The sequence below is a fragment of the Oncorhynchus nerka genome, linkage group LG18, assembly GCF_034236695.1.
Source record: "Oncorhynchus nerka isolate Pitt River linkage group LG18, Oner_Uvic_2.0, whole genome shotgun sequence".
In the NCBI taxonomy this organism is placed as follows: domain Eukaryota; kingdom Metazoa; phylum Chordata; class Actinopteri; order Salmoniformes; family Salmonidae; genus Oncorhynchus; species Oncorhynchus nerka.
Genome location: NC_088413.1, coordinates 30,910,668 through 30,938,533, shown reverse-complemented (window position 1 = coordinate 30,938,533; position 27,866 = coordinate 30,910,668). Strand labels below are relative to the sequence as shown.

The 27,866-nt window shown below is 42.2% G+C and overlaps 2 protein-coding genes and 1 long non-coding RNA gene across 9 annotated transcripts in view; 2 read left to right on the top strand and 1 right to left on the bottom strand.

Annotated features, from left to right (window-relative positions):
* LOC135561864 (uncharacterized) overlaps positions 1 to 13,979 on the bottom strand; it is a 16,101-nt gene extending 2,122 nt beyond the window's left edge. Inside the window, exons 1-2 of one of the 2 annotated variants that reach the window (XR_010459708.1) lie at positions 13,892 to 13,979; positions 7,184 to 7,322 (exon numbers count right to left, since the gene is read on the bottom strand). This is a non-coding gene — a long non-coding RNA (uncharacterized LOC135561864). Of the gene's footprint in view, positions 1 to 6,043; positions 7,323 to 13,891 lie in introns of those variants that run through there. The other variant, XR_010459707.1, reaches the window with a different exon arrangement.
* On the top strand, positions 1,409 to 10,483 carry LOC115145711 (zinc finger and BTB domain-containing protein 18-like). Of its 4 annotated transcripts, none has more exons than XM_065003996.1 (4): positions 1,409 to 1,874; positions 3,398 to 3,528; positions 7,117 to 7,290; positions 9,338 to 10,483. In XM_065003996.1, the coding sequence occupies exons 1-4, from the start codon at positions 1,592 to 1,594 to the stop codon at positions 9,398 to 9,400; spliced, it is 651 nt and encodes a 216-aa protein (XP_064860068.1). In that variant the 5' UTR covers positions 1,409 to 1,591; the 3' UTR covers positions 9,401 to 10,483. The 4 variants fall into 4 exon arrangements, with proteins under 4 accessions (XP_064860068.1, XP_064860067.1, XP_064860066.1 ...); XM_065003995.1 differs by having other exon boundaries at positions 8,412 to 10,483; XM_065003994.1 differs by lacking the exon at positions 9,338 to 10,483 and adding an exon at positions 8,412 to 8,498 and having other exon boundaries at positions 7,117 to 8,074.
* Positions 9,591 to 27,866, top strand: LOC115145636 (sal-like protein 3). Of its 3 annotated transcripts, none has more exons than XM_029687152.2 (7): positions 9,591 to 9,660; positions 14,501 to 14,631; positions 14,827 to 14,997; positions 17,208 to 17,372; positions 17,731 to 17,842; positions 22,445 to 22,572; positions 24,196 to 27,866. In XM_029687152.2, exons 1-7 carry the CDS (start codon positions 9,624 to 9,626, stop codon positions 25,120 to 25,122), a joined length of 1,671 nt encoding a protein of 556 aa, XP_029543012.2. In that variant the 5' UTR covers positions 9,591 to 9,623; the 3' UTR covers positions 25,123 to 27,866. The 3 variants fall into 3 exon arrangements, with proteins under 3 accessions (XP_029543012.2, XP_064860032.1, XP_029543010.2); XM_065003960.1 differs by lacking the exon at positions 9,591 to 9,660 and adding an exon at positions 13,978 to 14,266 and having other exon boundaries at positions 22,445 to 22,545; XM_029687150.2 differs by lacking the exon at positions 9,591 to 9,660 and adding an exon at positions 13,978 to 14,266.

The following is a 27,866-nucleotide window of genomic DNA, read 5'->3' as shown; positions in this document are numbered from 1 at the left end:
CTCTGATGTATCACGAGGCACTCCCCTTCGCAACAAGTTCTCTGTCAGGTAATCCAGCCCTTATACCGGCATCTTTCAGGACCTGAACGCTGTAGCCCCGATTCAAGAAGCGATTCTCCAATTCAGCAGATTTGACACTGTAATCTGTTTCCCGATCGCAAATTCTGCGGATTCAGTATTTCACCTTTTAATGTGTAACCACTCCCTGTTCCAATTAGGGCTAATTGAAAAGCTGTTCAAAAGAGGACATTGTATTCCTTTGTTTTAGTTTTTTTGTACTCCCTAACGAAGGCCATGCAGCCGAAACGCATCAGTTAAAAAAAAACTTTGTTTCTATTGAACATGCCATAGTAATAAAGGCATTTTAATCAATTATATGAAGTGCCTTGGTCCTCCTTTCTTTTTGATAATATTTACCTTACTGAGGTGATGCAGATGGAATAAAGTATGTATATTATTTTCTACTATATTCTTGCTAACACACTGTTCTTTCTAAACAAGTCTGCTCTGCGCTGGCAAGATATTGATCATGAATAGGAGATTTGATGTCTAATGTAATAAGCAGTAGAGTATTTTAAAGGACAGCACGCATTATATAACCTTTTAATTTAGCCACACCCTTTGAAGGATGATGCCTATCAATAACATCCCATAGAGATCCCACTAAATTACTAGAGGGGCTTTGTCATAAAACCTAAAAGTTCTAGAATGGATCGAAATGGCAGTCATGTTGGTCAGGGAGAAATCCAAACCAATCGAATTGTAATGATAATCCTGATTTTGTTTATACAGGAAAATAGAAGTAGGGGATGTGATATAAAAAATGGTATAATAGAATTCTTGTCAACCTAAAATATTGTCATAATTATAAGTACAGTTTATGTAAACAGACCATAAATGTCTCAAGTTGTTTTCTTGGAAAGCTGTGAGAGCTATTTATGATATATCAGTATTTGTTGCATTTACAACTTGTCTATGTCCTATCATCAACTGATTTCAGCCAGTGTATGGAATACTGGCAGTTAATTTGAAAAATTCATAGAATTGTTCATCTTAAACAGGCTGGCTAGTTAGCTAACAAACATGCAGTGCAGATACATTCTTCAAATTCATTATTTTAACCAATATTTTATCACAGCACTGGCAAGGCATGGTTGACCAACTCCCTGACAGAAATGGCTGACCTTTTATCCCATCACAGGCAAATTCAAAATTGGCTATATCGTAAAGATTATAACTTATCGTAAAGACATAACCTTAACCCCACTGCAAACCTTAAGTTTAAAATCTCATTTTAATAAAATACATTGTAGAAATGGGCGGGGTTTATGACTTTGTGGCTGTGGTAACGACCCCATAAGAAGGTTTATGTCCTTTCTAGTACCGGTATTCTAATTCCCAATTCTATGTAACATCCTTTCTCGCCAGTGTAAACGGAAGTGAACAGTGTCGAAGAACATTTTACACGTTAGCGTTTTTATTGTTGTTATTTAGACGTTCATTTTCCCAGCACAGCATCACATGTGTACCCCATGCAGTTTTTAATTCGAGTATCTAGGCCACACTAGCTAGCTGCTAACGTTAGTTAACAATGGATAACTGTATGGTTTTTCAAACTCAAATAGCCTCCATCATGGAGGTGCTAGCGAATGCAGCTGTGACAGATATATGTAAACTCGTAGACGACGACTATGCAGTGTTTCGTTTGGAAATAACTCAAAACCAGAAAGAAAACAGGGCATTGCGTAGGAAACTACAGCTACTGGAACTGAAGGTGGCACGGGAGCGCGCAGAGAGGACAATGCGAGAGCGCGTTCTCGCCAGTCGTCCCAGTAGTGTCAAGATCCTCGACCGATACAGAGGAATTGCAAGAGGTACATTTAGCAGAAGGCTGATGCTGCGCGGCCTAAACTGTTCATATGTACAGTAGCTCCACTGTTGGAAAAAGTACCCCGTTGTCATACTTGAGTAAAAGTAACGATACTTAATAGAAAATTACTCAAGTAAAAGTAACCCAGTAAAATACTACATGATTAAAAGTCTTTAAGTATTTGGTTTTAAATATCAAAAGTAAATATAACTGTTAAAATATACTTAAGTATCAAAAGTAAACGTATAAATCATTTCAAATTCCTTATATTAAGCAAACCAGACTGCACCGTTTTATTTATTTTTATTTTTTATGTACAGATAGACAAACGAAGCATGTGTGTTTGAGTTCGCTAGATCAGAGGCAGTAGGATGATCAGGGGTGTTCTCTTGATAAGTGCTTGAATTGGACCATTTTCCTGTCCCGCTAAGCATTCAAAATGTAACCAGTACTTTTGGGTGTCAGAGTAAAGAGTACATAATTTTCTTTAGGTATGTAGTGAATTAAAAGTTGTCAAAAATATAAATACTCCCAAAAACTACTTAAGTTCTTTACACCACTGAGTGTCTCGGTGCCTGTCGTCTGGTTCGCCTCTGCGCATGTGTTCAGATGTAGTTTGTTACACCAGATGTGATTTAAGCAACAACAACAAAAATAATGGTATACAGGCATTATACTGGGAGTTACAGGTTTGCCTATACAAAGCAGAGATTTTCCAGCTAACCTGGTCTTGGCAATACTATCTTTGTTCTCAATTGGTGGAAACAGGAGTCTCCTAAAATGTCTGTCCAGTGGCAGGGGCTACGTTTGAATGCAGAAAATGCGCCATTATTAAAAATAAATCAATGTTGTGCTCCATTTTGTAATCCAACAATGTGTGCACCGCCATCTTGTCTATTTCAATTATTCTCTCATTGATGAGACAGGTGTCTGTCATGCAGCACTTTGGGGTGGACCCCCACCTGTCTCGATCAAGGAGAGAAGATTTGAAATACACAAGTTGTCGGAGTACACATTCTTGGATTAGTTCATGAAGTACTTCATGGAGTCTTTGACACATTTTCTAAATTCAAATTAACCTCCTGCAACTGGACACTGACATATTATGACACTCTTTCCACAAATTGAGAACGAAGATAGTATTGCCAATACCAGCATAGTTAAAACATCTCTGCAGATGTTTTGCATAGCCAGACCTGTAACTCCCAGTACAATGGATACCAAAATGTTTGGGTTAAATCACATTATCTGGTGTTAAAATCTGTAGCTAATAATTCCCCTGACTACTTAGCCATCTTGGGCAAAGACACCACATTCTAACCAGATTATTGATTTACTGCATTTCCTATTATTTACTCAATGAAAAAAACGTGATGCATGGAACATAATACATTTATCAAGGAGTTATGAGAAGTGTTACCTTACATGCTGGCCAATTCTACACAGTGTCAAAATTGTCAATAGTGTACAATATAGCATTGACAGTAGCTAACCTAACCACCTCTTTTCCCCCAATCACTCTCTCAGGTGAAGGACATCTCACTGGAGGCCACAGGAGCTTTGTGAAGCCAGCGAGACACAATACATGGAAAGATGATCAACCAATCACTGTTGATGAGGGGAATGGAACCTCAACCCAGCACGTTATTGTGATAGAGGTTAGTGTAATAGTGTTGCATAAACAATGTGGCCTGTTTATTTCAGAAAGGCTCCCCTCAGCTATTCACTTGCTTACATGTACATCTTAATTTGTCTGCCATAGAGCTTGTCAGACCTCCCTATGACATTATCAAATTCTCATGTACCGCAGGTATTCCCAAACTGGGGGAGTACGCGCAATGCCGTCGGGGGTACGCCAAATAAAAATGTGATTCACATTTAAATAATAATATATACAGTGCCTTGCGAAAGTATTCGGCCCCCTTGAACTTTGCGACCTTTTGCCACATTTCAGGCTTCAAACATAAAGATATAAAACTGTATTTTTTTGTGAAGAATCAACAACAAGTGGGACACAATCATGAAGTGGAACGACATTTATTGGATATTTCAAACGTTTTTAACAAATCAAAAACTGAAAAATTGGGCGTGCAAAATTATTCAGCCCCCTTAAGTTAATACTTTGTAGCGCCACCTTTTGCTGCGATTACAGCTGTAAGTCGCTTGGGGTATGTCTCTATCAGTTTTGCACATCGAGAGACTGAAATTTTTTCCCATTCCTCCTTGCAAAACAGCTCGAGCTCTGTGAGGTTGGATGGAGAGCATTTGTGAACAGCAGTTTTCAGTTCTTTCCACAGATTCTCGATTGGATTCAGGTCTGGACTTTGACTTGGCCATTCTAACACCTGGATATGTTTATTTTTTAACCATTCCATTGTAGATTTTGCTTTATGTTTTGGATCATTGTCTTGTTGGAAGACAAATCTCCGTCCCAGTCTCAGGTCTTTTGCAGACTCCATCAGGTTTTCTTCCAGAATGGTCCTGTATTTGGCGCCATCCATCTTCCCATCAATTTTAACCATCTTCCCTGTCCCTGCTGAAGAAAAGCAGGCCCAAACCATGATGCTGCCACCACCATGTTTGACAGTGGGGATGGTGTGTTCAGGGTGATGAGCTGTGTTGCTTTTACGCCAAACATAACGTTTTGCATTGTTGCCAAAAAGTTCAATTTTGGTTTCATCTGACCAGAGCACCTTCTTCCACATGTTTGGTGTGTCTCCCAGGTGGCTTGTGGCAAACTTTAAAACAACACTTTTTATGGATATCTTTAAGAAATGGCTTTCTTCTTGCCACTCTTCCATAAAGGCCAGATTTGTGCAATATACGACTGATTGTTGTCCTATGGACAGAGTCTCCCACCTCAGCTGTAGATCTCTGCAGTTCATCCAGAGTGATCATGGGCCTCTTGGCTGCATCTCTGATCAGTCTTCTCCTTGTATGAGCTGAAAGTTTAGAGGGACGGCCAGGTCTTGGTAGATTTGCAGTGGTCTGATACTCCTTCCATTTCAATAATATCGCTTGCACAGTGCTCCTTGGGATGTTTAAAGCTTGGGAAATCTTTTTGTATCCAAATCCGGCTTTAAACTTCTTCACAACAGTATCTCGGACCTGCCTGGTGTGTTCCTTGTTCTTCATGATGCTCTCTGCGCTTTTAACGGACCTCTGAGACTATCACAGTGCAGGTGCATTTATACGGAGACTTGATTACACACAGGTGGATTGTATTTATCATCATTAGTCATTTAGGTCAACATTGGATCATTCAGAGATCCTCACTGAACTTCTGGAGAGAGTTTGCTGCACTGAAAGTAAAGGGGCTGAATAATTTTGCACGCCCAATTTTTCAGTTTTTGATTTGTTAAAGTTTGAAATATCCAATAAATGTCATTCCACTTCATGATTGTGTCCCACTTGTTGTTGATTCTTCACACAAAAATACAGTTTTATATCTTTGTTTGAATCCTGAAAGGTGGCAAAAGGTCGCAAAGTTCAAGGGGGCCGAATACTTTCGCAAGGCACTGTATATAATTCTTATTCTTATATAATTTTCAAACAGACCATTTACATGTTTCAACGGGGCTATACATTTGGCTGTGTTTTTTCTCTCGCCTGAGTAGCCTCGTTTCACAGACAAAAATAAAATGAAACCATCTAGTGAAATAATGAGTCAACAGATGTGGCGGGCCTGGCACAGCTCCTGGTATATGCCTGTTATGTTTATGGGGGGTCAATTAAAGAAGACATCCTCTTCTGCAAACCACTGGAAACCAGGACAACAGGAGAATATATTTTTTAAGTACTGGACTGCTTTGTGACATCAAATTAACTTTGGTGGTCAAGTTGTGTTGGTATCTGTACTGATGGCGCAAAAGCTATGACAGGGAGACATAGTGGAGCGGTAACACGCGTGCAAGCAGTTGTACCCGACACCACTTGGGCACACTGCAGCATCCACCGAGAGGCTCTTGCTGCCAAGGGAATGCCTGACCGTTTCAAAGACGTTTTGGACACTACAGTGAAAATGGTTAACTTTGTTAAAGCAAGGCCCTGAACTCTCGTGTATTTTCTGCACTATGCAATGATATGGGCAGCGACCATGTAACACATTTACAACATACAGAAGTGCGCTGGTTATCAATGGGCAAAGTATTGACACATTTTTTTAAATTGAGATGAGCTTAAACTTTTCTTTATTGACCATAATTCTCACTTGTCTGACCGCTTGCATGATGACGAGTTTCTCACATGACTGGCCTATCTGGGTGATGTTTTTTCTCGCCTGAATGATCTAAATCTGGGACTACAGGAACTCTCCGCAACTATATTCAATGTGCGGGACAAAATTGAGGCTATGATTAAGAAGTTGGACAACAACACACAGGTCTTTCCATCATTGTATGATTTTTTTTGTTTGCAAATGAACTCAAGCTTACAGACAATGTCAAATGTGATATAGCGAAGCACCTGAGTGTGTTGGGTGCGCAATTACGCAGGTACTTTCCCGAAACGGATTCCTTAATCAACTGGATTTGTTGTCCCTTTCATGCCCTGCCTCCAGTCCACTTACCGATATCTGAACAAGAGAGCCTCATCGAAATTGCAACAAGCAGTTCTGTGAAAAATGCATTTAATCAGGAGCCACTGACAGATTTCTGGATTGGGCTGCGCTCAGAGTATCCTGCCTTGGCAAATCGCACTGTTAAGACACTGATGCCCTTTGCAACCACGTACCTATGTGAGAGTGGATTCTTGGCCCTCACTAACATGAAAACTAAATAGGGGTACAGACTGTGTGTGGAAAATGATTTAAGACTGAGACTCTCCAATACAACCCAACATTGTAGTTATGTGCATCCTTTCAAGCACACCCTTCTCATTAAACTGTGGTGAGTTATTGACAATTTTCAATTAACAAGTAAAGTTTTATATGTAAAATGGCTAAATAAAGAGCAAAATTATAAATTATTATTATTATTTGTGCACTGGTCCTATAAGAGCTCTTTGTCACTTCCCATGTGCCGGGTTGTGGCAAAAACTCACCCTCATTCTTATGTTTAATAAATGTATTGTATAGTGTGTGTGTTGCAGGCTTACAATGATGGCAAAAAACAACATTTGAGAGTGCGCTGACCCTGGTGCTAGAAGGGGGAACGCAATTGGATGTTGAATGTTTGAGGAGGTATGGGACTATAAAGGTTTGGGTATAACTGATGTCCCGGTAATAACATCCTATCTTATTGTGTCAGTCTGCAGATACAGAGGCTGCAGGTCCTGGGGTGAAGCAAGAGAGGTCTGAAAGAGAGGAGGACCTACAGCACAGCAGAAACATCCAGACTGGAGCGGCTGGAGCGTCCTCTGTAGCCACGAAAGACCCCACCACGGCCCCAGCGCAGACCAGTGCCGGCTCAGAGTATTTACCGGTATTTCATCAGAGCCAGGGGACTGTTCATTCCTGTGGAGATGGGGATGCATTAGTCACTGGTGGTGATGATCCGTCATGTTATTACACTACAGAGATGGACCCTGGCAACATGTCCTTGGGTTTAGAGACACAGACTGATCTGTCTAGAGGGGACTGGAACCAGTACAGTAGTAGTGTGTACTCTGAAGGGTGCCTAGATAAGAAAGGGGAGGTTATAGTGGTAGATGAGGTGACTGTGAAAGTGGAGGGTGATGCTCCTCCCACATGGAATGCAGATAGCCACCTAGGAGACGGACACTCACAGGGCAGAGATTTCTTAGATTACAGGGAAAGCTTAGAGACAAATCCAAATGTTGGGACACACTCCCCTTTACACATTCTCAGGGATCGCGACCCAGTGTCCACGTCGATGGGGCCTTCAGATTCACATGGCCATGTACTTTTCAATCCGGCATTGAGTGCAAACGACAGGGCTAGAGCTCAGGGAGGGGGAGCCACATCAGGCAATAGTAAAGAGAAACGGTTCCTCTGCATGTTCTGTAACAAAGGCTTCAGCTGCCCCCAGAAGGTGGAGATCCACCAGAGGGTCCACACAGGGGAGAAACCCTTCAGTTGTACCCAATGTCATATGCGCTTTGCTGAGGCTGGCAGCCTGAAGAGGCACCAGAGGGTCCACACAGGGGAGAAACCCTACAGCTGCCCCCAGTGTGAGAAGAGGTTCTCCCACCAGCACCATCTGAAGAGGCACTTGAAGGTCCACACGGAATAGAGGTCGTTCGCCTGTAAGCACTGTCGGAAGAGGTTCTCGGAGAGGAGTTACCTCAGGATACATCAGCAGAAAAACCATCCCACTCAAAAACATAGAAAGTAACCATTCCATTCAATGGCTTCTGATGTTTAGATCAAACTCTGCCCTAAAGATAGACTCAGCGAGATGATGTAGATCAATTTCCACACCAACAAGGCCAAGACATTTTGGGATATATAGGTCTTAATTTAGCCTACACAGTACAAACTGTATGTAAAAATGCCTATTTCATTACTTCCATTTAACTATTTTTTAAATATTTTTAAATAAACACTTATTCTTATTTTTTGTACCCCTTTTTTTCTCCCCAGTGGTGGTTACAGTTTTGTCCCATGCTGCAACTCATGTATGGACTCGGGAAAGGCGAAGTTGGAGAGCCGTGCATCCTCCGAAACACAACCAAGCCACACTGCTTCTTGACTCAATGCCGGCTTAACCCGGAAGGCAGCCGCACCTATGTGTCAGAGGAAACACCGTACACCTGGTGACCATTTCAGTGTGCATTGCGCCCGGCATGCCACAGGAGTTGCTAGTGCGCGATGGGACAAGAACGTCCCTGCCGGCCAAACCCTCCCCTAACCCGGAAGACGCTGGGATAATTGTGCGCCGCCCCATGGGTCTCCCGGTCGCGGTCAGCTGCGACAGAGCCTGGACTCGAACCAGGATCTCTAGTGGCACAGCTAGCACTACGATGCAATGCCTTAGACCACTGCGCCACTCGGGAGGCCATCAAACGCTTTTAATGAGAAAATGAATTCAGTTCATCAAGTTCATGCAGATTTGTAATTGAGACGTGTATATGTGGTTTTCATATGGTGTATTTAAAACATGTTTATGTTTAAAAAACAGAAAATGGGACTTTTCATTCGAAGACTTTCTCTGCTGGCATATGTTGACGACAGTTATGTCAAGTTGGCTGGATGGCCTTTGGGTAGTGGAGCGTGAAAAACCCAGCAGGGTTGCAGTTCTTGACACAAACCGGTGCGCATGGCACCTACTACCATACCCAGTTCAAAGGAACTGAAATATTTTGTGTTGCCCATTCACCCTCTGAATGGCACACATACACAATCCATGTCTCAAGGCTTAAAAATCCTTAATGAACCTGTCTCCTCCCCTTCATCTACCCTGATTTGAAGTGGATTTAACAAGTGACATTAATCATAGCTTTCACCTGTTCAGTCTGTCAATTAGTACACTTAGTGTATATGCTCTTCTGTACTATTTGTGTTTACAGTCTGTAGGTCATGAGGACCTGCTGATATCCAGTCTTGTTGGCGGGAGAGAGTGGCACCTCTGAGGTGGCTGGTCATAAGCCCTGGCCCCGGATCAGAACCCTGGATCAGGAGCCGTCGCTCTTCCTTCCTGTGTCGGAACCAGGACAGAGACTCCACCACCATGCACCACACAGCACACAATCCCACCAACACCAAAACAATGGCTAGAGGTCAAGGAGTTCAGACTAACCTGCTTCTACCTCCTCTGGTGTCATTGGGTCACAATGTGGGAGGCCGAGCATTAGGATGGACGCCGACAAGCCATACGCCTGCTCCACGTGGGGTAAGAGTTTCGCTAAGGCAAAATATGTGAAGCAGCACCAGACCATTCACACCAAGGACCTGCAGACTGTTACAAAAGCTTTTTCCCGAGTAGCTTTATAAGACAGAAATGTGCACAATGGGGAGAAATACGATTCAAGGAAAAAGTCAACTATGGGGTTTGTCTGACCCCTATGACGTCTTGGAGTGGGTGGAGAGAAAGCTAGGAAAAGTGCAGTCAGTCAAGGTAGCGTGGAGTGGGTTCATTATCATACGGTGTACCACCATCTGTCAGAGGGACTGAGCTTTGCACTTGGTTCGACTGGGGTCACGAGAAGTAACATGCTTTAGCCTACAGAACAGAGCTCTCAAAGGGTTGTCTTTGGCTTTAAATACAATTACAATTGTAGTCTATAACAAATGTGCATTGTCATGAAGTAACAGAATGATACAGTAATTGAGATATTTGCAAATCATTTGATTATTTACACTGAACAAAATATAAATGCAACATGTAACAATTTCAAAGATGTTACTGAGTTACAGTTCATATAAGGAAATCAGTCAATTGAAATAAATTCATTAGGCCCTAATCTTTTCACATGACTTGGAATATAGATATGCATCTAGTAGAAAGAGGTAGATAGAAGGTGCTCTTTGGTAAAAGGGGTAAATTGGTCATCAAAAAGAAAGGAGGACCAAGGCACTCTTCATGTAATTGATTAAAATGCCTTTATTAGTATGGCATGTTCAATAGAAACAAAGTTGTTTGTTTTTTTAAACCGACGCGTTTTGGCTGCATGGCCTTCCTCAGGGAGTACAAAAATAAAAAAGGAATACATGGTCCTCTTTTAAACAGCTTATCAATTAGCCCTAATTGGAAGAGGGAGTGGTTACACAATTGATTGGACACACCTAGGAGTCACTACAGATCCGGGTTTGATCCTGGGCTGTGTCGCTGCTGGCTGTGACCGGGAGACCCTTGAGGCGACACACACTTGGCCCAAAGTCGTTAGAGAAGGGTTTGGTTGGCCGGGATGGCCACCGCGCTCTAGCAACTCCTATGGCAGGGTAGCTGTATGCACGCTGACACTATCGCCAATTGTACAGCGTTTCCTCCGTCACATTGGTGTGGCTGGCTTCTAAGTTAAGCGAGCAGTGTGGCTTGACGGGGTCGTGTTTCGGGGGACACATGGCTCCCGACCTTTGCCTCTCCCGAGTCTTTACGGGAGTTGAGGCTAAGGGACAAGACTTTAACTACCAATTGGATATCACAAAATTGGGAAGACAAAGGGGGTAAAAAAAAGTAGGGCGTGGATCAGAAAAACAGTCAATATCTGGTTTGACTACCATTTGCCTCATGGAGTGGGACATTCCTTCTAAAGTTGATCAGGCTGTTGATTTTGGCATGTGGTATGTTTTCCCACTCTTCAATGGCTGTGTGAAGTTGCTGGATATTGGCGGGAACTGGAACACACTGTCGTACATGTCGATCCAGAGCATCCCACACATGCTCAATGAGTGACATGTCTAGTGAGTATGCAGGCCATGGAAGAACGGGGACATTTTCAGCTTCCAGGAATTGTGTACAGATCCTTGCTTTCATGGGGCCGTGCATTATCATGCTGAAACATGAGGTGATGGCGGCAGATGAATGTCATGACAGTGGGCCTCATGGTCACGGTGTCTCTTGAGTATCCAAATTGCCATCGATAAAATGCAATTGTGTTTGTTGTCCGTAGCTTATGCCTGCCCATACCATAACCCCACCACCACCATTGGTCAATCTGTTCACAACGTTTGACATCAGCAAACAGCTCGCCCACACGACGCCATTAGCCTCTCATCTGCCTGGTAGAGTTGAAATCGGGATTCATCTGTGAAGAGCACACTTCTCCAGTGGCCATTGAAGGTGAGCATTTGCCCACTTTAGTCGGTTACAACTCCGAACTGCAGTCAGGTCAAAACCCTGGTGAGGACAACAGCACACAGATGAGCTTCCCTGAGATGGTGTCTGACAGTTTGTGCAGAAATTATTCTGTTGTGAAAACCCACAGTTTCATCAGCTGTCCGGGTAGCTGGTCAACACCTTAACCATTACGCTAAGAGGTCATAAGTCTAGAGCAAAACCTGTTACATGTGCGTGAGTCTCAGCTTTCAATAATTTGCTCAAACCCCTCTACATGACTTTTTGTTAAAAAAAGACCTGGCCCCAAGCCCCTTCGGGATCTGCCCTTCCCTCACAAACATCTCTCTAGCTCTGCCCGTGTTAATCACACAGATGAATAGTTGGTACCAGCAGATGCAAAAGAAATAGAATCCAATGGTAAAATCCAGAAGTAAGTAGCTCAAACACACAGTGGGCATGTCCGAATGAATACCTGTACTTGCATCCTAAAGAGTAGACTGTTTTGAGTATGTGGGAAAAAAAGTAGTTTTATAATATGACATTTCGAAAATGTACTGTACTTTTATGGTCATACTCATTTTGGCTTTGACAGCAGCTGATAATCAGATATGGGGATGTGCTACCGAAATTAACCAATAATGCGAAAAACAACCCAATCGCGCATGACGCATTCTCAGTATGCGAAAATAGAACGTTTTATTGAATGTGAATGAGAAAATCGAGTATGGTTTAAATGTTAGTACGTTATACTAATATCAGCTCTTAATCTATAATGAAACAAAAAAATACAACGCAACATGCAACAATTTCAAAGACTTTGCTGAGTTACAGTTCATATAAGGAAAACAGTGAACTACAGTGAACACCAATGATCCCGGATGTGGAGGTCCTGGGCTGGTGTCACACGTGGTCTGCAGTTGTGAGGCCAGTTGGATGTACTGCCAAATTCTCTAAAATTATGGAGGCGTACCAATGTCAGCATACCAATTGCCACGCTCCCTCAACATGAGACATCTGTGGAATTGTGTTGTGTGACAAAACAGCGGTCTTTTATTGTCCCCAGCACAAGGTGCACCTGTGTAATGATCATTCTGTTCAATCAGCTTCTTGAAATGCCACACCTGTCAGGTGGATGGATTATCTTGACAAAGGATTAAATGCTCACTAACAGAGATGTAAACATTTGTGCACAAAATTTGACAGAAATAAGATTGTGTATGGAGCATTTCTAGAATCTTTTATATTAGTTAATGAAACATGCACTTTACATTTTGCGTTTATATTTTTGTTCAGTGTAGTATAATTTGAAGCACACTTTTCCACAATGCAATGGAAATTCTGACTTCTCCCTACAGTTTTCTGGCTCATGTGAACTACAATCGACTGTGTTTGAATGTAAATAATCATTGCATGTGATACGGCCATAGAAACATATGGCCCTTAGCGTGAAAGAATCCTTTAAAATAAAAAATATACGCTTACAGTAGTTAGCAGTTTTGCACAGATCCATACAACTATGTGACTTTATGACCAACATTATCCTATTTATACTTTGTAGTAAATGACACTAGAATGAATGTTTCTGGCTCATATCGATGCCACAGGCTGTTTAAAACCAGATCATTTGGGGCAGCTGACCTTTAATTTAACCACATACTCTTTAAGCTAAGCAACCAATAAGATCCTTTCTCTTCAGTAAAGGAGAGGCCAAGGTCTTAATAAGAAGTTGTTTTTTAATTGAAGGACTTGTGGAAGAGCGAGGGAAAGGGAAGACCCCTGTTTTAAGATCCAGGAAAGGGTGGGGGAGGACCTCAGATCAAGAGAGAAGAGAGGGAAGTCTAATCACAAGGCTGAGACTCATAAGGCTCAACAGCACTTTGAAATCAGAAGGGAAACATTCAACTGGAAAGTGTGATCACTGCCAGAAGATGGAGACAGTGGAACAGATACTATTTCAGTGCCAGCAATATGGGAGGGAAAAATACAATTTGTTATTTTGATTAAGGAATAATGGTATTGAGGAGTTAAATTGAATTTAAGAAAACCTTAAGCTGATATTGTAATTAATTCTGTATTTCATTTCCTAAGAGAAGGCAGGGTTTAATTGGGTAGAGCTCAACTTTAGACCTCCCATGGCGCTGGTTCACACTCCAGTCCAGTTGGTGGCGGTAATGCATCACTAATGTTGATTGCCAACCGCGATTTAAAAACCACAGAAGTGTAAACGGAACTGAACGGTGACCAAGAAAAAATGTCAATGTTAGCGATTTTATTAGTTATTTAGAAACGTATTAACACACGAACTCAAAACATGACTCTTAACTAAACAGCATCACCTACTTACCCCCCAGGTAGTCTTTCATTCGTGTTGGAGACAGGACTTGGGTGATACATCTGTTATCTAGGTAACGCTAACGTTAGCTGCTAACAATGGCTAACTGTATGGTTTTTCACACTCAAATAGCCTCCATTATGGAGGTGCTAGCAAATGCAGCCGTGGCAGACATCTGTAAACTCGTAGACGACGACTATGCAGTGTTTCGTTTGGAAATAACTCAAAGCCAGAAAGAAAACAGGGTATTGCAGAGGAGACTACAGCAACTCGAATTGAAGATGGCACGGGAGCGTGTAGAGAGGACAACGCGAGACCGCGTCGTCGCCAGTCGTCCCAGTAACGTTAGCGCTAAGATCCTCGACCGATACAGAGGGATGGCAAGAGGTACATTTTTGCAGAGGTCGAGGGGCCTGTCGCCCCTTTCACATCTGCACGTTTGACTTTAGATGTGTTAATCACATATAGTAGGCTATAGTTCCCCTGATTACTTAGCAAACTTGCTGAAAGACACTATCACATTCTATCCTGATAATATATTTCCTATTATTTGCTCCTTGAAAAAATGAGCATTGACGACGCAGTACCTAACCACCTCTTTCCCCCCAATCACTCTTTAAGGTGAAGGACATCTCACTGGAGGCCACAGAAGCTTTGTGAAGCCAGCAGAACACAATACATGGAGACATGACCAACCAATCAATGTTGATGAGGGGAATGGAAACTCAACCCAGGATGTTATTGTGATAGAGGTTAGTGTCATAGTATTACATCAAAATGACAGTACATCAAATATGGCCAGTTTATTTCAGAAAGTCTCCCATCAGCTATTCACTTTCTTATATTTACATCCTCATTTATTTGCCATAGGGGAGCTTGTGAGACTTCCCTTGTGACATTGTTATCCAATGCTACTCATGTACCAGTAATAACCTTGCTTGTGTCAGTCTGCAGAGGCTGCAGGTCCTGGGGTGAAGCAGGAGACATCTGAAAGAGAGGAGAACCTACGGCACAGCAGAGACATCCAGACTGGAGCAGTGCCTGGAGTGGTGCCCCCTGTAGCTACTGGGTCCCCTGCCAACGTGCCCCAGGACAGGTCCCGATGCAGCATCACGGAGGTCAGTTTAACGCCGAATGCGGTCCTCAACACTACAGCGATGGACCCTGGCAACATATCCTTGGCTTTAGAGACCCAGACTGATCTGTCTAGAGGGGACTGGAACCAGTACAGTAGTAGTGTATACTCTGAAGGGTACCTGGATAAGAAAGGGGAGGCTCTAGTGGTAGATGGCAACTGTGAAAGTTGAAGGTGATGTTCCTCTGACATGGAATGCAGACGAGACTCACTTAGGGGAGGACACTCACGAGGCAGAGATTTCTTAGACTACAGGGAAAGCTTAGAGACAAATCCAAATGTTGCAACCCACTCCCTTTTACACACGCTCAGGGGTCGCGACCCAGTGTTCTCGTCAATAGGGCCTTCCGATTCACATTACTGCTATCAGTTATTGAACTCAAAGGGCCAAGGCTCGGGGAGGGGGAGCAACATCAGGCAGTAGTAAAGAGAAACGCTTCCTCTGCATGTTCTGTAACAAAGGCTTCAGCAGCCCCCAGAAGGTGGAGATCCATCAGAGGGTCTACAGCTGTCCGTAGTGTGAGATGAGGTTCTCCTACCAGCCCCAGCTGAAGATGCACCTGAAGGTCCACTATGGAGAAAGGCCGTTTGCCTGTACGCACTGCAGCTACTTCAGGATACACCAGCAGAAAAAACATTCCACTGTATAACATAGAAAGTAACCATTCCACTCGATAGCTTCTGACGTTAAATCAAACCCTGCATTGAAGACCAAGATTACTTTTCATTTTTGTCAGCATAAAAGATCCACAGATGCATTTGTAATAATGGGAGTAACAGATTTTAGTGTTGAATATTCCTTGGTAGAATGTTTCATCCAGAAATTGTAGGCTGTGATGTTCACAAATACCTATTTCATTACTTACATTCAAAAACTTAATTTTAATGACAATTTATGTAGTTTATCAAGTTAATGCAGATTTTTAGTTGAGACATTACATTTTTTTGGGGGGGGGGGGGGGTTCATTTTAAGATACGCTTTGAAGAGGTAGGGTCTCAGACGTCTTTGGAAGATGGGCAGAGACTTTGCTGTCCTAGCTTCAGCGTTAAGCTCGTTCCACCATTGTGGTGCCTTGACAGAGAAGAGCTTAGACTGGGTTGTGCAGATGCAGCCAAGAGACCAGAGGTGACAGAACGGAGTGCTCGGGTTGGGCTGTAGGGTTTGATTATTGCCCCTCCATACCTTCAGGCTGTTCCCCTTGCTGCTCCATAGGCAACCAAAATGGTCTTGTAGTGGATGCGAGCCACGACGAAGTCAGTGGAGTGTGTCAAGGAGCGGGGTGACATGGAAGAACTTGGGAAGGTTAAATACCGGACTGGCTGCAGCGTTCTGGATAAGTTGCAGGGGTTCGATGGCACAAATAGGGAGCCCAGCCAACAGAGTTGCTGTAGTCTAGATGGGAGAAGACCATAGCCTGGATTAGGACCTGGGCTGCTTCCTGTGTGAGGAAGGCTCGTACTCTATGGCTTTTGTAGAGCATGAACCTGCAGAAGCGAGTCACTGATTTGATTTTAGCAGAGAATGACAGGGTGTTGTCAAGGGTCTCACCAAGGTTCTTTGCACACTGGGAGAGGGACACAACAAGTTGTCAACAATGATGGAGAGGTCTTGGAGCGGGCAGGCCTTCCCCGGGAAGATGGGCAGCTCTGTCTTGTCGAGATTGAGCTTGAGATGGTGGGCCGACATCCAAGCTGAGATGTCTGCCAGGCAGGCAAACATACATATCTATGTGTGGTTTTCATATGGTGTATATAATTTTTTTATGCTTAATGAACACAAAATGGGACTTTTCATTATAAGACTTTCATTGAGACTCTCTTTAGTATACGTCACATCTAATCTCACCCTATTCTGCGTAAACACGACAGCGCGTTATAACCAATATACACTTACTAAATAGACCTACACATACCCACACACTAACAAACACCTACTGTACACGTGAAAATAGTTTAGTCAGGTTTGTCTGATGATGACTTTTTACTTATCATAGCTGACTTGTTTTTATCCACAACAACATGTTTATGTCCACCATGATGGGTTTAACAATGAAGTAATTCTGTAACTACATTATAGGACTCAAACCTAGTGGGGATGGGTGAAGACTCCATGTTGAAAGTGTGTTTATTATCTGTGTGTATGTACCTGAGGGAGTGTATGTCTGTGTAATCTGTATCACCTTTCTCTTCCAGGAGGAGGAGGGTCCAGAGGTGCTGCTGGTGAAGGAGGAGGGGTGTGAGGAGGGTCTGTGGAACCCTGAGGGGAACATGGTCATGGAGGACAACCAAACTACACCTCCTCATGAACCCGCAGAGGAACCAGCTGAGCAGCACAGGACCACACACAATCTCACTGAGGTGAGCCCACTGTAAACTACTGTCTGAATGGTATTAGGTCGGGGCCCGTATCCATAGAGCGGGAGTGCTGATCTGGATCAGTTTTGCCTTTTTAGATCATAATGAGTGAATATATAGGCAGGTGGGAACCTGATCATAGGTCAGCACTCTTACTCTGATGCTTTGTGAATACGGGCCCAGGTCTTGACATGCCTTTGAATTTATAAAACTATTAAAGAGTGACAAGTGATCAAATTAACTAACATGTTTGCATAGTACTCATAGCAATCCCTCATTGCCCAATCAGAAGATGCTCCATAGCAGGGTGCTCATATCAGATTTCTTAATCCAACATCCTCTCACTCTGTATCTCTTACAGTCAGTAGACATGGAGGATGGGAAGCCTGATCTGCTGCTGGTCAAAGAGGAGACTATAGAAGACGAACCAGAGAGCATTGATCTGCTGAGTGGAATAAAGATGGGGGAGCAAGGTAAGGGAAAAATACACACACTGCCTTCAGAAAGTATTCATACCCCTTGACTTATTCCACATTTGGTGTCAAAATTTATTAAATAACAAATCTTCATCCATTTACACACACTACCCCATAATGACAAAGTGAAAACATGTTTTTAGATAAAATAAAATAAATGAAATTCAGAAATATCTAAGTCACAAATATTCACACCGCTGTGTCAATACATCCTAGAATTACCTTTGTCAGCTATTACAGCTGTGAGCCTTTCTGGTTAAGTCCTGCTAAAAGGTGATTTTGTCTCCCAATGGAAAGCAGACTGAACCAGGTTTTCCTCTATTATTTTGACTGTGCTTAGCTCTATTCCATTTATTTTCATTACCAAAAACTCCCTAGTCCTTGCTGATGACCAGCATACCCATAACATGATGCAGCCACCACCATGCTTGAAAATATGAAGAGTGGTTCTCAGTGATGCGTTGTGTTGGATCTGCCCCAAACATAACTCTTTGTATTCAGGACGTAGTTAATATATTTTTTTTGCAGTTTTAGTTTAGTGCCTTATTGCAAACAGGATGATTATTTTTATTTTTTAAAACTTTTTTTAGGGGGGGGGTTACTTTTTACCCCATTTCTCACCAATTTTGTGATATCAAATTGGTAGTTACAGTTTTGTCCTATCGCTGCAACTCCAGTATGGACTCGGGAGAGGAGAAGGTCGAGAGCAATGCATCCTCCGAAACACAACCCCTCCACGCCGCACTGCTTCTTGACACACTGCTCACTTAATCCGGAAGCACCAATGTGTCGGAGGACCGAAGTCAGTGCATGCACCCATGGAGTCGCTCGAGCGCAGAGAAGGACATCCCAGCTGGCCAAACCCTTCGCTATCCCGGACTACACTGGGCCAATTGTGCGCCGCCTCATGGACATCCCAGTCGTGGCCCGGCTTGAACCTGGGATTGAACCCGAATCTGTACTGATGCCTCCCTAAGGAACTTAGACCGCTGCACCACTCGGGAGGCCCTACAGGAAGCATGTTTTGAAACCGTTTTTTTCTTTACAGGCTTCCTTCTTCTCACTCTGTCATTTAGGTTAGTATTGCGGAGTAACTACAATGTTGTTGATCCATACTCAGTTTTCTCGTGTCACAGCCGTTTAACTAAACTAACTATTTTAAAGTCACCATTGGCATCATGGTGGAAATCTGAGTGGTTTCCTTCCTCTCCGCAACTGATTTAGGAAGGACGCCTGTATCTTTGTAGTGACTGGGTGTATTGATACACCATCCAATGTGCAATTAATAACTTCACCAGGGCTCCCGAGTGGCGCAGCGGTCTAAGGCACTGCATCTTAGTGCAAGGGGTGTCACTGCAGTCCCTGGTTTGAATTCAGGCTGCATCACATCCGGCTGTGATTGGGAGTTCCTTAGGGCGGCGCACAATTGGTCCAGCGTCGCCCGGGGTAGGCCGTCATTGTAAATAAGAATTTGTTCTTAACTGACTTGCCGAGTTAAGTATAGGGTAAATTCATTTGTTAATTTATTTTTATTTTTAAAAATGCTCAAAGGGATATTCAATGTCTGCTTTTTTGTTTATCCATCTACCAACAGATGCCTTTCTTTGTGAGGCATTGGAAACCTTCCTGGTCTTTGGTTGAATCTGTGTTTGAAATTCACTGCTTGACTGAGGGACCTTACAGATAATTGAATGTGTGGGGTGCAGAGATGAGTCATGTTAAACACTATTATTTCACACAGTGAGTCCAAGCATCTTATTATGTGACTTGTTAAGCACATTTTTACTCCTGAACTTATTTAGACAAAAGGGTTGAATACCTATTAACTCAAGATATTTCAGCTTAGAATTATTTTATGAATTTGTAAAAATGTCTAAAAACATAATTCCACTTTGACATTATGGGGTATTGTGTGTAGGCCAGTGACATAATCTCAAGGGGTGTGAATACTCTCTGAAGGCACTGTATAGCCTACATACTGTACAGTAATAGATATTCAATTTTCTTCATTCATGAAATCAATAGAACTTATGTTTACATAGAAAAACACACATTATAATGCATGAACTTGACTCAAAAAACATTGACTTATCAATGACCCAAGTCCAGCTCAGATAATCCCTACCATTGTGTCACTGCAAATGTACATTGTCCCAGGGGTGTTGTCAGTCATAAGTAACTTAATTCATGTCCCTCTAACTGCCCTGAGTGCCTCTGTTCATCCTACAGCTAGTGTATGCTGTAATGTGCCTATGAACTAGGGTTCTACTCTTAGCACTGAGGTGGTGTGCCCTAGTAGGAATTCCACTGTGTGCAGCTCACCCTGCACTATCAACTTAAACATAAATAACATTGTCATGTCTACTTATAAGCTTCCCAGAAAAGTGCTGAAAATAGCCCACATTAAGAAGCAAGGTTCATGAAATAAATAACTTGCTAGTAACAGATGACATTCATATTTTGACTCTGAAACGCACTTAGATAATACCTTTGATAATACAGTGGTAGCAATACATGGTTATAACATCTACAGGGAAGACAGAAATGCCGATGAGGGCGGTGTTGCGGTCTATATTCAGAAGCACACTCCTGTAGAGCTTAGAGAGGATCTCATGTTAAATACTGTTGAAGCGTTATGGCTACAGGTTAATCTGCCTCACCTAAAGCCCTTCTTGTGGGAAGCTGCTATAGACCCCCATCTGCTAACAGTCAATATCTAGATAATATGTGTGATGCTTGATAATGTATGTAATATCAACAGAGAGGTGTATTTTCTGGGTAATTTCAATGTTGACTGGCTCTCATCAAGCTACCCACTCAAGAAAAAGCTTCAAACTGTAACCAGTGCCTGCCATCAGTCAACCTACCAGGGTAGTTACAAACAGCACAGGAATATAATCATTGACATGTATTGATCACATCTTTACAAATGCTGCCGAAATATGTTTTAAAGCCGTATCCAAATCCATTGGATGTAGTGATCACAATATAGTAGCTATATCTAGGAAAACCAAAGTTCCAAAGGCTTGGCCTAATATAGTGTTTAAGAGTTTTGTAGTGATTTGTATGTTGTTGATGTAAAGAATATTGGTCTGGTCTGTAGTGTGTAATGAGGAGCAACCAGACACTGTACTTGACAAATGGAAAACTCGGCTCCATCATTCACTGAAACAGACATTCATTATATTGCCAACTACTTGAATATTTAAAAAAATAAAATGGCAAGATTAGCAAGCTTAGGCATGACATGCCAGCAACAAACTCCAACACTACACATCCAAGTATAACTCACCAAGTTATGACAAGCATTGTAATTTTGAATTCCCTAAAGTGAGTGTGGAAGTGGTGAAAATATTGTGTTCTACCAACAATGACAAGCCCCCGGGGTATGACAACTTGGAGGTAAAATGACTGAGAATAATAATGGATGCTATTGCCACGTCTTCAATTTAAGCCTACTAGAAAGTGTGTGCCCTCAAGCCTCGAAGGAAGCTAAATTCATTCCTCTACCAAATAATAATAAAGCCCCCTTTACTGGCTCAAATAGCTGACCAATCAGCCTGTTACCAACCCATAGTAAACTTTTTGATTTGGCAGATACAATGCTATTTTACAGTAAACAAATTGACAAGACTTTCAGCACACTTCTTGGGAAGGACATTCAACGAGCATAGCATTTACACAAATTACTGATGATTGGCTGTGAGAAATTTATGATCAAAATATTGTGGGAGCTCTCTTGTTAGACTTCAGTGTGGTTTTTGACATTATCGATCATAGCGGCTGGAAAAGCACGTGTGTTATGGCTTTACACCTGCTATATTGTGGATAAAGAGTTATCTGTCTATCAGAACACTGAGGGTGCTCTTTAATGGAAGCCTCTACAACATAAACTAGGTAGAATCAGGAATTCCCCAGGGCAGCTGTTTCGGCCCCTTACTTTTCTATATTTACTAATGACATGCCACGTGTTGATACAACAGTGGGGAGAAGTCTGTCCATAAAGTGCTGCTCTGCCTTAGCACTATCAACAAGGCAAGTCCACCTGGACTACTGTTCAGTCGTATGATCAGGTGCCACAGAAGGATTTAGGAAAGTTACAATTGGCTCAGAACAGCTATGACACAGCTATGACACCCATGCATACCCTACAAAACATACCAGCAGAGGTCTCTTCACAGTCCCCAAGTCCAGAATAAACTATGGGAGGTGCACATTACTACATAGAGCCATGACTACATGGAACTCTATTCCACATCAGGTAACTGATGCAAGCAGTAGAATTAGATTTTTTTAAACTGATAAATACACCTTATGGAATAGTGAGGACTGTGAAGAGACACACACAGGTACAGACACACGCACTCTACACACAAATATATTGTTGTATGGTGGTATTATACATTTTATATTGTAGATATGTAGTGGTGTAATAATGCTATATGATGGACTGTTTTAGCTTTTGTTTTATGTGTGATGTAAGTGCCTTAATGTGTTTGGACCCCAGGAAGTGCAGCAGCTAATGGGGATCCCTAATAAATACATATGTAGAGTTCTCTACCATGTTTGTAAAGTCTACTTTGTAACCTCTTCCTGCAGGTGGTTGGCTGGAGGCTAACAGAGGAGACTGGGCAGCCATATTGGATTCCCAGATCCAGACGGATGCAGCCAAGGGCCCAGGGATCAACATCACTGAGCAGGTCAGGAACAGAGGCGACATAGTGGAGGTCAGTGGATGGGACAGCATCCTCAACTCTGGGCTGGGGAACAACACTGTTAACTACAACCAGAAACAGACAGTGGAACACAAAACGACAACCAAAATTAGTCTCCATGACAACAGACTGGCTGAGACCAGGACGAGGCTTAGATTTGGTCTGCGGGGACAGGGAGGTGTCCGTAAGACAACAGACACAGACTCGGCTAGCGATGCTCCATCCTGCTCCTATAGTTGTGATTCAGAGAGACTGATGACGCCTCAGGTTAACCCCCTACCAGGTGCTGCCTTCAGCCTGCCTTCTATAGGATCTATCAACTGGAACATGGACCCTGCGACGACACAGACACTCCCTTGCCTTAATCCTCCTCACACTCTCCTAATGTTAAACCAGACCTCAGACAATGCCAGTGCCTCAACACTAAATGGCTACACAAGCTCATTGACAAATGACAGTAGTAGTAACACTATCAGTCGGACCAGTGGCAAAGAGAAGCGCTTCCCTTGTTCATTCTGTGGGAAAACTTTCAGTTTTCCTAAACAGGTGGAGATCCACCAGAGGATGCACATAGCAGAGACATCGTTCAGCTGCCACCTGTGCCGGGCCTGTTTTTCACACTTGTCCAGCCTAAAGAGGCACCAGAGGGTCCACACAGGGGAAAAACCATTTGGCTGCCACCTGTGCAAGGCCAGTTTTTCACACTCATCCAACCTGACGAGGCACCAGAGAGTCCACACAAGGGAGAAATCCTAGAGCTGCCCCAGTGTGAGAAGAGGTTCTCGCACCAGCTGAAGATGCACCTGAAGATCCACACAGAAGAGCCCGTTCGCCTGTACGCACTGCGAGAAGAGGTTCTCAGAGAGGAGCTACCTCAGGATACACCAGCAGAAAATGCACACAGCCCATGTGTAGTGACATGTAATTTAGTACTAGTTAGTTTGTAGTCAATTCTGTTTGTTTTGGATGTAAGTAGGGAAACTGAATGAGGTGAATTGAGGAAAGAATGAGTATGATGAGACAGTTGATGATATGGTGATCGTTGGTGTGATGGTGTCTCTAAAAATGCTTCACTGATGTAAAGTGAACCTTGTCCTGTTTTGATGCTGGTGTTTTATAATGAGGAAATGATAGTGCCTTAATTCATGTTTACTTAACTTGAAGTAGTGATGTGTCTAATGTTGAACCTTTTCCAAAGTATTCTAAAATTAATTTTCTCAAAGCGAGTGTCCAAGAGTTACAGAAAAAGTCAAGTGTTACCATAGTGAAGTTATTCTACTTGTCACATGTTTTGTACAATTATAAAGTACTGTACTTCACTGTGTGAGTGTATGACCATTTTGTTGAAATTAAATACAACATTGACTCTGTTCTGACTGACTTGGTTATTTTTGTGTCATTGCAGGGACTGGGTTTTCCTTATCTCAGTTAAGCCAAAACATTATACTTCACTTTTTTTAATCAACATGGACATTTTTTATAATGAACTCCAAGGCTCCATATTGTTAGCTACTTGAATCACAGTGATAGAGATGGGCTTGACTGGTTATTTTTACTATCATGTCATGTTTCTGTGTACAGCAGAGTGTTTCTTATATAAACCTTTATGCTTTTCTGTTCAATTTGTGTTTACAGTCTGCAGTCCATGAGGACCTGCTGATATCCGGTGTTACTGGCGGGAGAGACTGGACCTCTGAAGCGGCTGGTCACAAACTCTGGCCCCGGATCAGGACCCTGGATCAGGAGCCGCCACTCTTCCTTCGTGAGTCGGAACCAGGACCCAACCACGAAGGACAGAGACCCCACCACCACACAGAACACAACCAGTGGACAGGTGGACTCAAGACCCTCAGTCCTGGTGGTCATCAGAGAGATCGAGGATCCAGTCAGCAATTGAGGCTCTTGTCTTCACAGTCTCAGTGCAGGGAAGGAGCAGGGCCTGGGGCTGATAGAGATAGACCCTCCTGTTCCTATGATACAAACACCACAGTATCCATGATGAACAGAGCAGGTCACCCTGGGCTTCAGCCTTCACAGAGAGTGGTGGGAGACCCGCCTAGTGGGAGTCTAACAGGAAGTCTTTCTCCTTCAAGATCTCCTCTAATGCCTGGTGACTGGGTTCATAGAAAGCCTGGACCTGGGTCTAGCATTTCTCAGCTGCCTCATAGTTATCCCACCAATACAGACAGGGTCAAGATGGGCTTTCACCATGAGAGGTACCTAGCCTATAACACTGCAGACAATCCCAACAACACCGAAACCATGGCTAGAGGTCAAGGAGGGAGCTCAAAGACTAACCACATGAGGGTGGTGGCTCCTGCTTCTACCTCCTCTGGTGTCATTGGGTCACAACGTGGGAGACCTAGTTTTAGGACGGACGCCGACAAGCCGTACGCCTGCCCCACATGTGGGAAGCGCTTTGCTGAGGCGAACTACGTGAAGAAGCACCAGACCGTTCACACCAAGGAGAGGCCCTTCAAGTGCAAACTATGTTACAAGAGCTTTTCCTTCCAGAGTAACCTTATCAAACATAGGAGTGTCCACAATGGGGAGAAATCGTAGCAGTGTGGCCCTTCTTTTTTAGGTCAATTAGGGTAATGTCTGTACTGAGCTTGAAAGAGACTCATCATGGCCTTTTCTCATTTGGATTATCTCAACTTCTGCGTCCTCTGTCTTCCGTCCTTTCTCGCCTCCTTTTAAAAAAGGTAATCGAGGAGAGCGAACGTGGATGAAAATGCGCTTGTTTTAAAATCGACTCACCTTCTTCACTTGTGCGTCATCAGGCAAGTGATGTTTACAGGGATGGATCCCAAAATAAATATATGTGTAAAGTGATAAAAACAAATTTTGTTGTGTGAGACAAGTAGCAGACAGATCTGGGATAACTATAGTTTTAACTGTGCTTTGTGGAAAGTAACTATTTGTCAGAGGAAAAAAGTTACTTTGGAGATGACTACAATTATTTGAATATAGATCCCAAAAAATCACTACTTTTTAAAACTATTTTGAAAATATAGATCTCAGAAAGCAACTACTTTTTTTTTTTTTTTAATACAGATCTCAGGAAGTGACTACTTTTCTGAAACTGTTGGATTGGCTGTCTTCAACTAATGGCAGGGTTGTACAGTGCCTAATTAGAAAGTATTCACACCCCTAGACTTGTTCCACATTTTGTTGTTACAGCCTGAATTTAATTGTGATTTTGTGTCACTGGCCTTCACACAATACCCCATGTCAAAGTGGAATTTTATTTTTACATATTAAAAGTGAAAAGCTGACATTTCTTGTCAGGTATTCAACCCATTTTGTTATGGCAAGCCTAAATAAGTAGAGTAGTAAATATTTGGATTGTACCTTTTTTCAATTTTAGCCTAAAATGACACACAAATCAAACTGCCTGTAGCTCTTAACATGTCACAATAAGTTGCATGCAATATTAGTGTAACATTATTTTTCAATTACTACCTCTCTGTACCCCGCACATACAATTATCTATAAGGTTCCTCAGTCGAGCATTGGGTTTTTAACACTGATTCAACCACACAGACCAGAGGTTTTTTCCCCCAATGCCTCGCAAAGAAGTGCACCTATTGTTTTAGATTTTTTTTTAAATACATTTTTTACTGACATTCAAAATCCCTTTGAGCATGGTGAAGTTATTAATAACACTTTGGATGGTGCGTCAATACACCCAGTTGCCGGAGAGGAAGGAAACCACTCAGGGATTTCACCATGAGTCCAATGGTGACTTTAATACAGTTATAGAAATTAATGGCTGTGATAGAACACTGTGGATGGAGCAACAACATTGTAGTTACTCTACAATACTAACCTAAATGACAGAGTGAGATGAAGGAAGCCTGTACAATATAAAAAATGTTCTAAAACATGGAGCCTGTTTGCAATAAGCCATTAAAGTATAACTGTATCTGGAACTGCATGTTGAAGATAATGAATAGAGCACACACGATCTCCTATACTATTCCAATATACTTGACAGTCATTTGATCTACACAATACATTTCTATCTGAACATTTTGTAAATGACCATTCTCCTGAATGTCCATTGCCCTTGGTCAGGGCTGCCCAACCCTCTTCCAGGAGATCTACTGTCCTGTGAGTTTTCAGTCAAACCCTAATTTAACACGCCTGATTCTACTGATTAGCTGATCAACAAGACCTTAACTAGCTGAATCTGATATGCTAAATTAGGGTTGGACTGAACCTACAGGACAGTAGATCTCCAGGAAGAGGGTAGGGCAGCCCTGTCCTAGGTGTACAAAATCAAGTCATACCAATTAACCAATGATATTTTGTACAGATAAGTATAAATACATTAACGCTCAACTACTGTATGACTCTTTCAACATGCCACTGAAATGTTCAAAGCTCCAATACATTTTGATACCTGAAAATACTGCAGAGTAATTCAAACCCATTTGCAAATGGCAAGTTGAATGCTTAGCAAAAACAACTTAGAACCTCTACGTTCATCTGAAGGTAAGTGTTCTTGTTTTGAGCACAATATACCATCTTTAAATAGATAGTTTACTCAGAATACAAACTAAAATGATTTTCCACCTACCTTTTGCCGTAGTTGATTCAAGAAGGGAGTTTTGGGATATCTAGTTTACTAAATATACATATTTTGTTACGGTTAGCATTCTCAGTAATACGCTACGTTAAACTGTCATTGTGCCTGTGTAATAAAACAAACTACTTTTGGAGCAACATTTTACATTTACTTTTGTAAATGGATTTTGATTGCATGGCAATGAGCTTAGAGTTTTTAGCTACTGTACCTGAGGAATGGGGACTTCCTTATTCCATTTATGTAATAACTCTATTATGCTATTATAAAGCTATTTCCAAAGGCCTATGTAACAATGTTGCTATTGTAATAAGTTACTACACATGTATAAGAACTTGTTGTCAAGTGTTACTGTATTACCTTATGTCTCACTCATGAAAACATATTTGTTAGTCATTTTGAAGTTGCAAAAGGAGTCTAGTGTAATGTTGATGTGATTCCATGTTCCTATATTTCATTCTAGGCTATATTAAGATTCATATCTGAGAGCCCTCTAAACCATGTGCTTATGATCATCTATTTAGACTAATTCAACTAACTGTTAGTTACTTTTCAAATGATTTGCCTAGATTCAAATACCTCCAAGTATGATTTGGTTTTCTGAGACCTGTATTTGAATGTCAAACAACATAGTTGCCTTTTAGTTGAAACTCCATATAAACTATATTTGACTACTTCGAATTGGTATTTTCAAATAAACCACAAAATACAAATA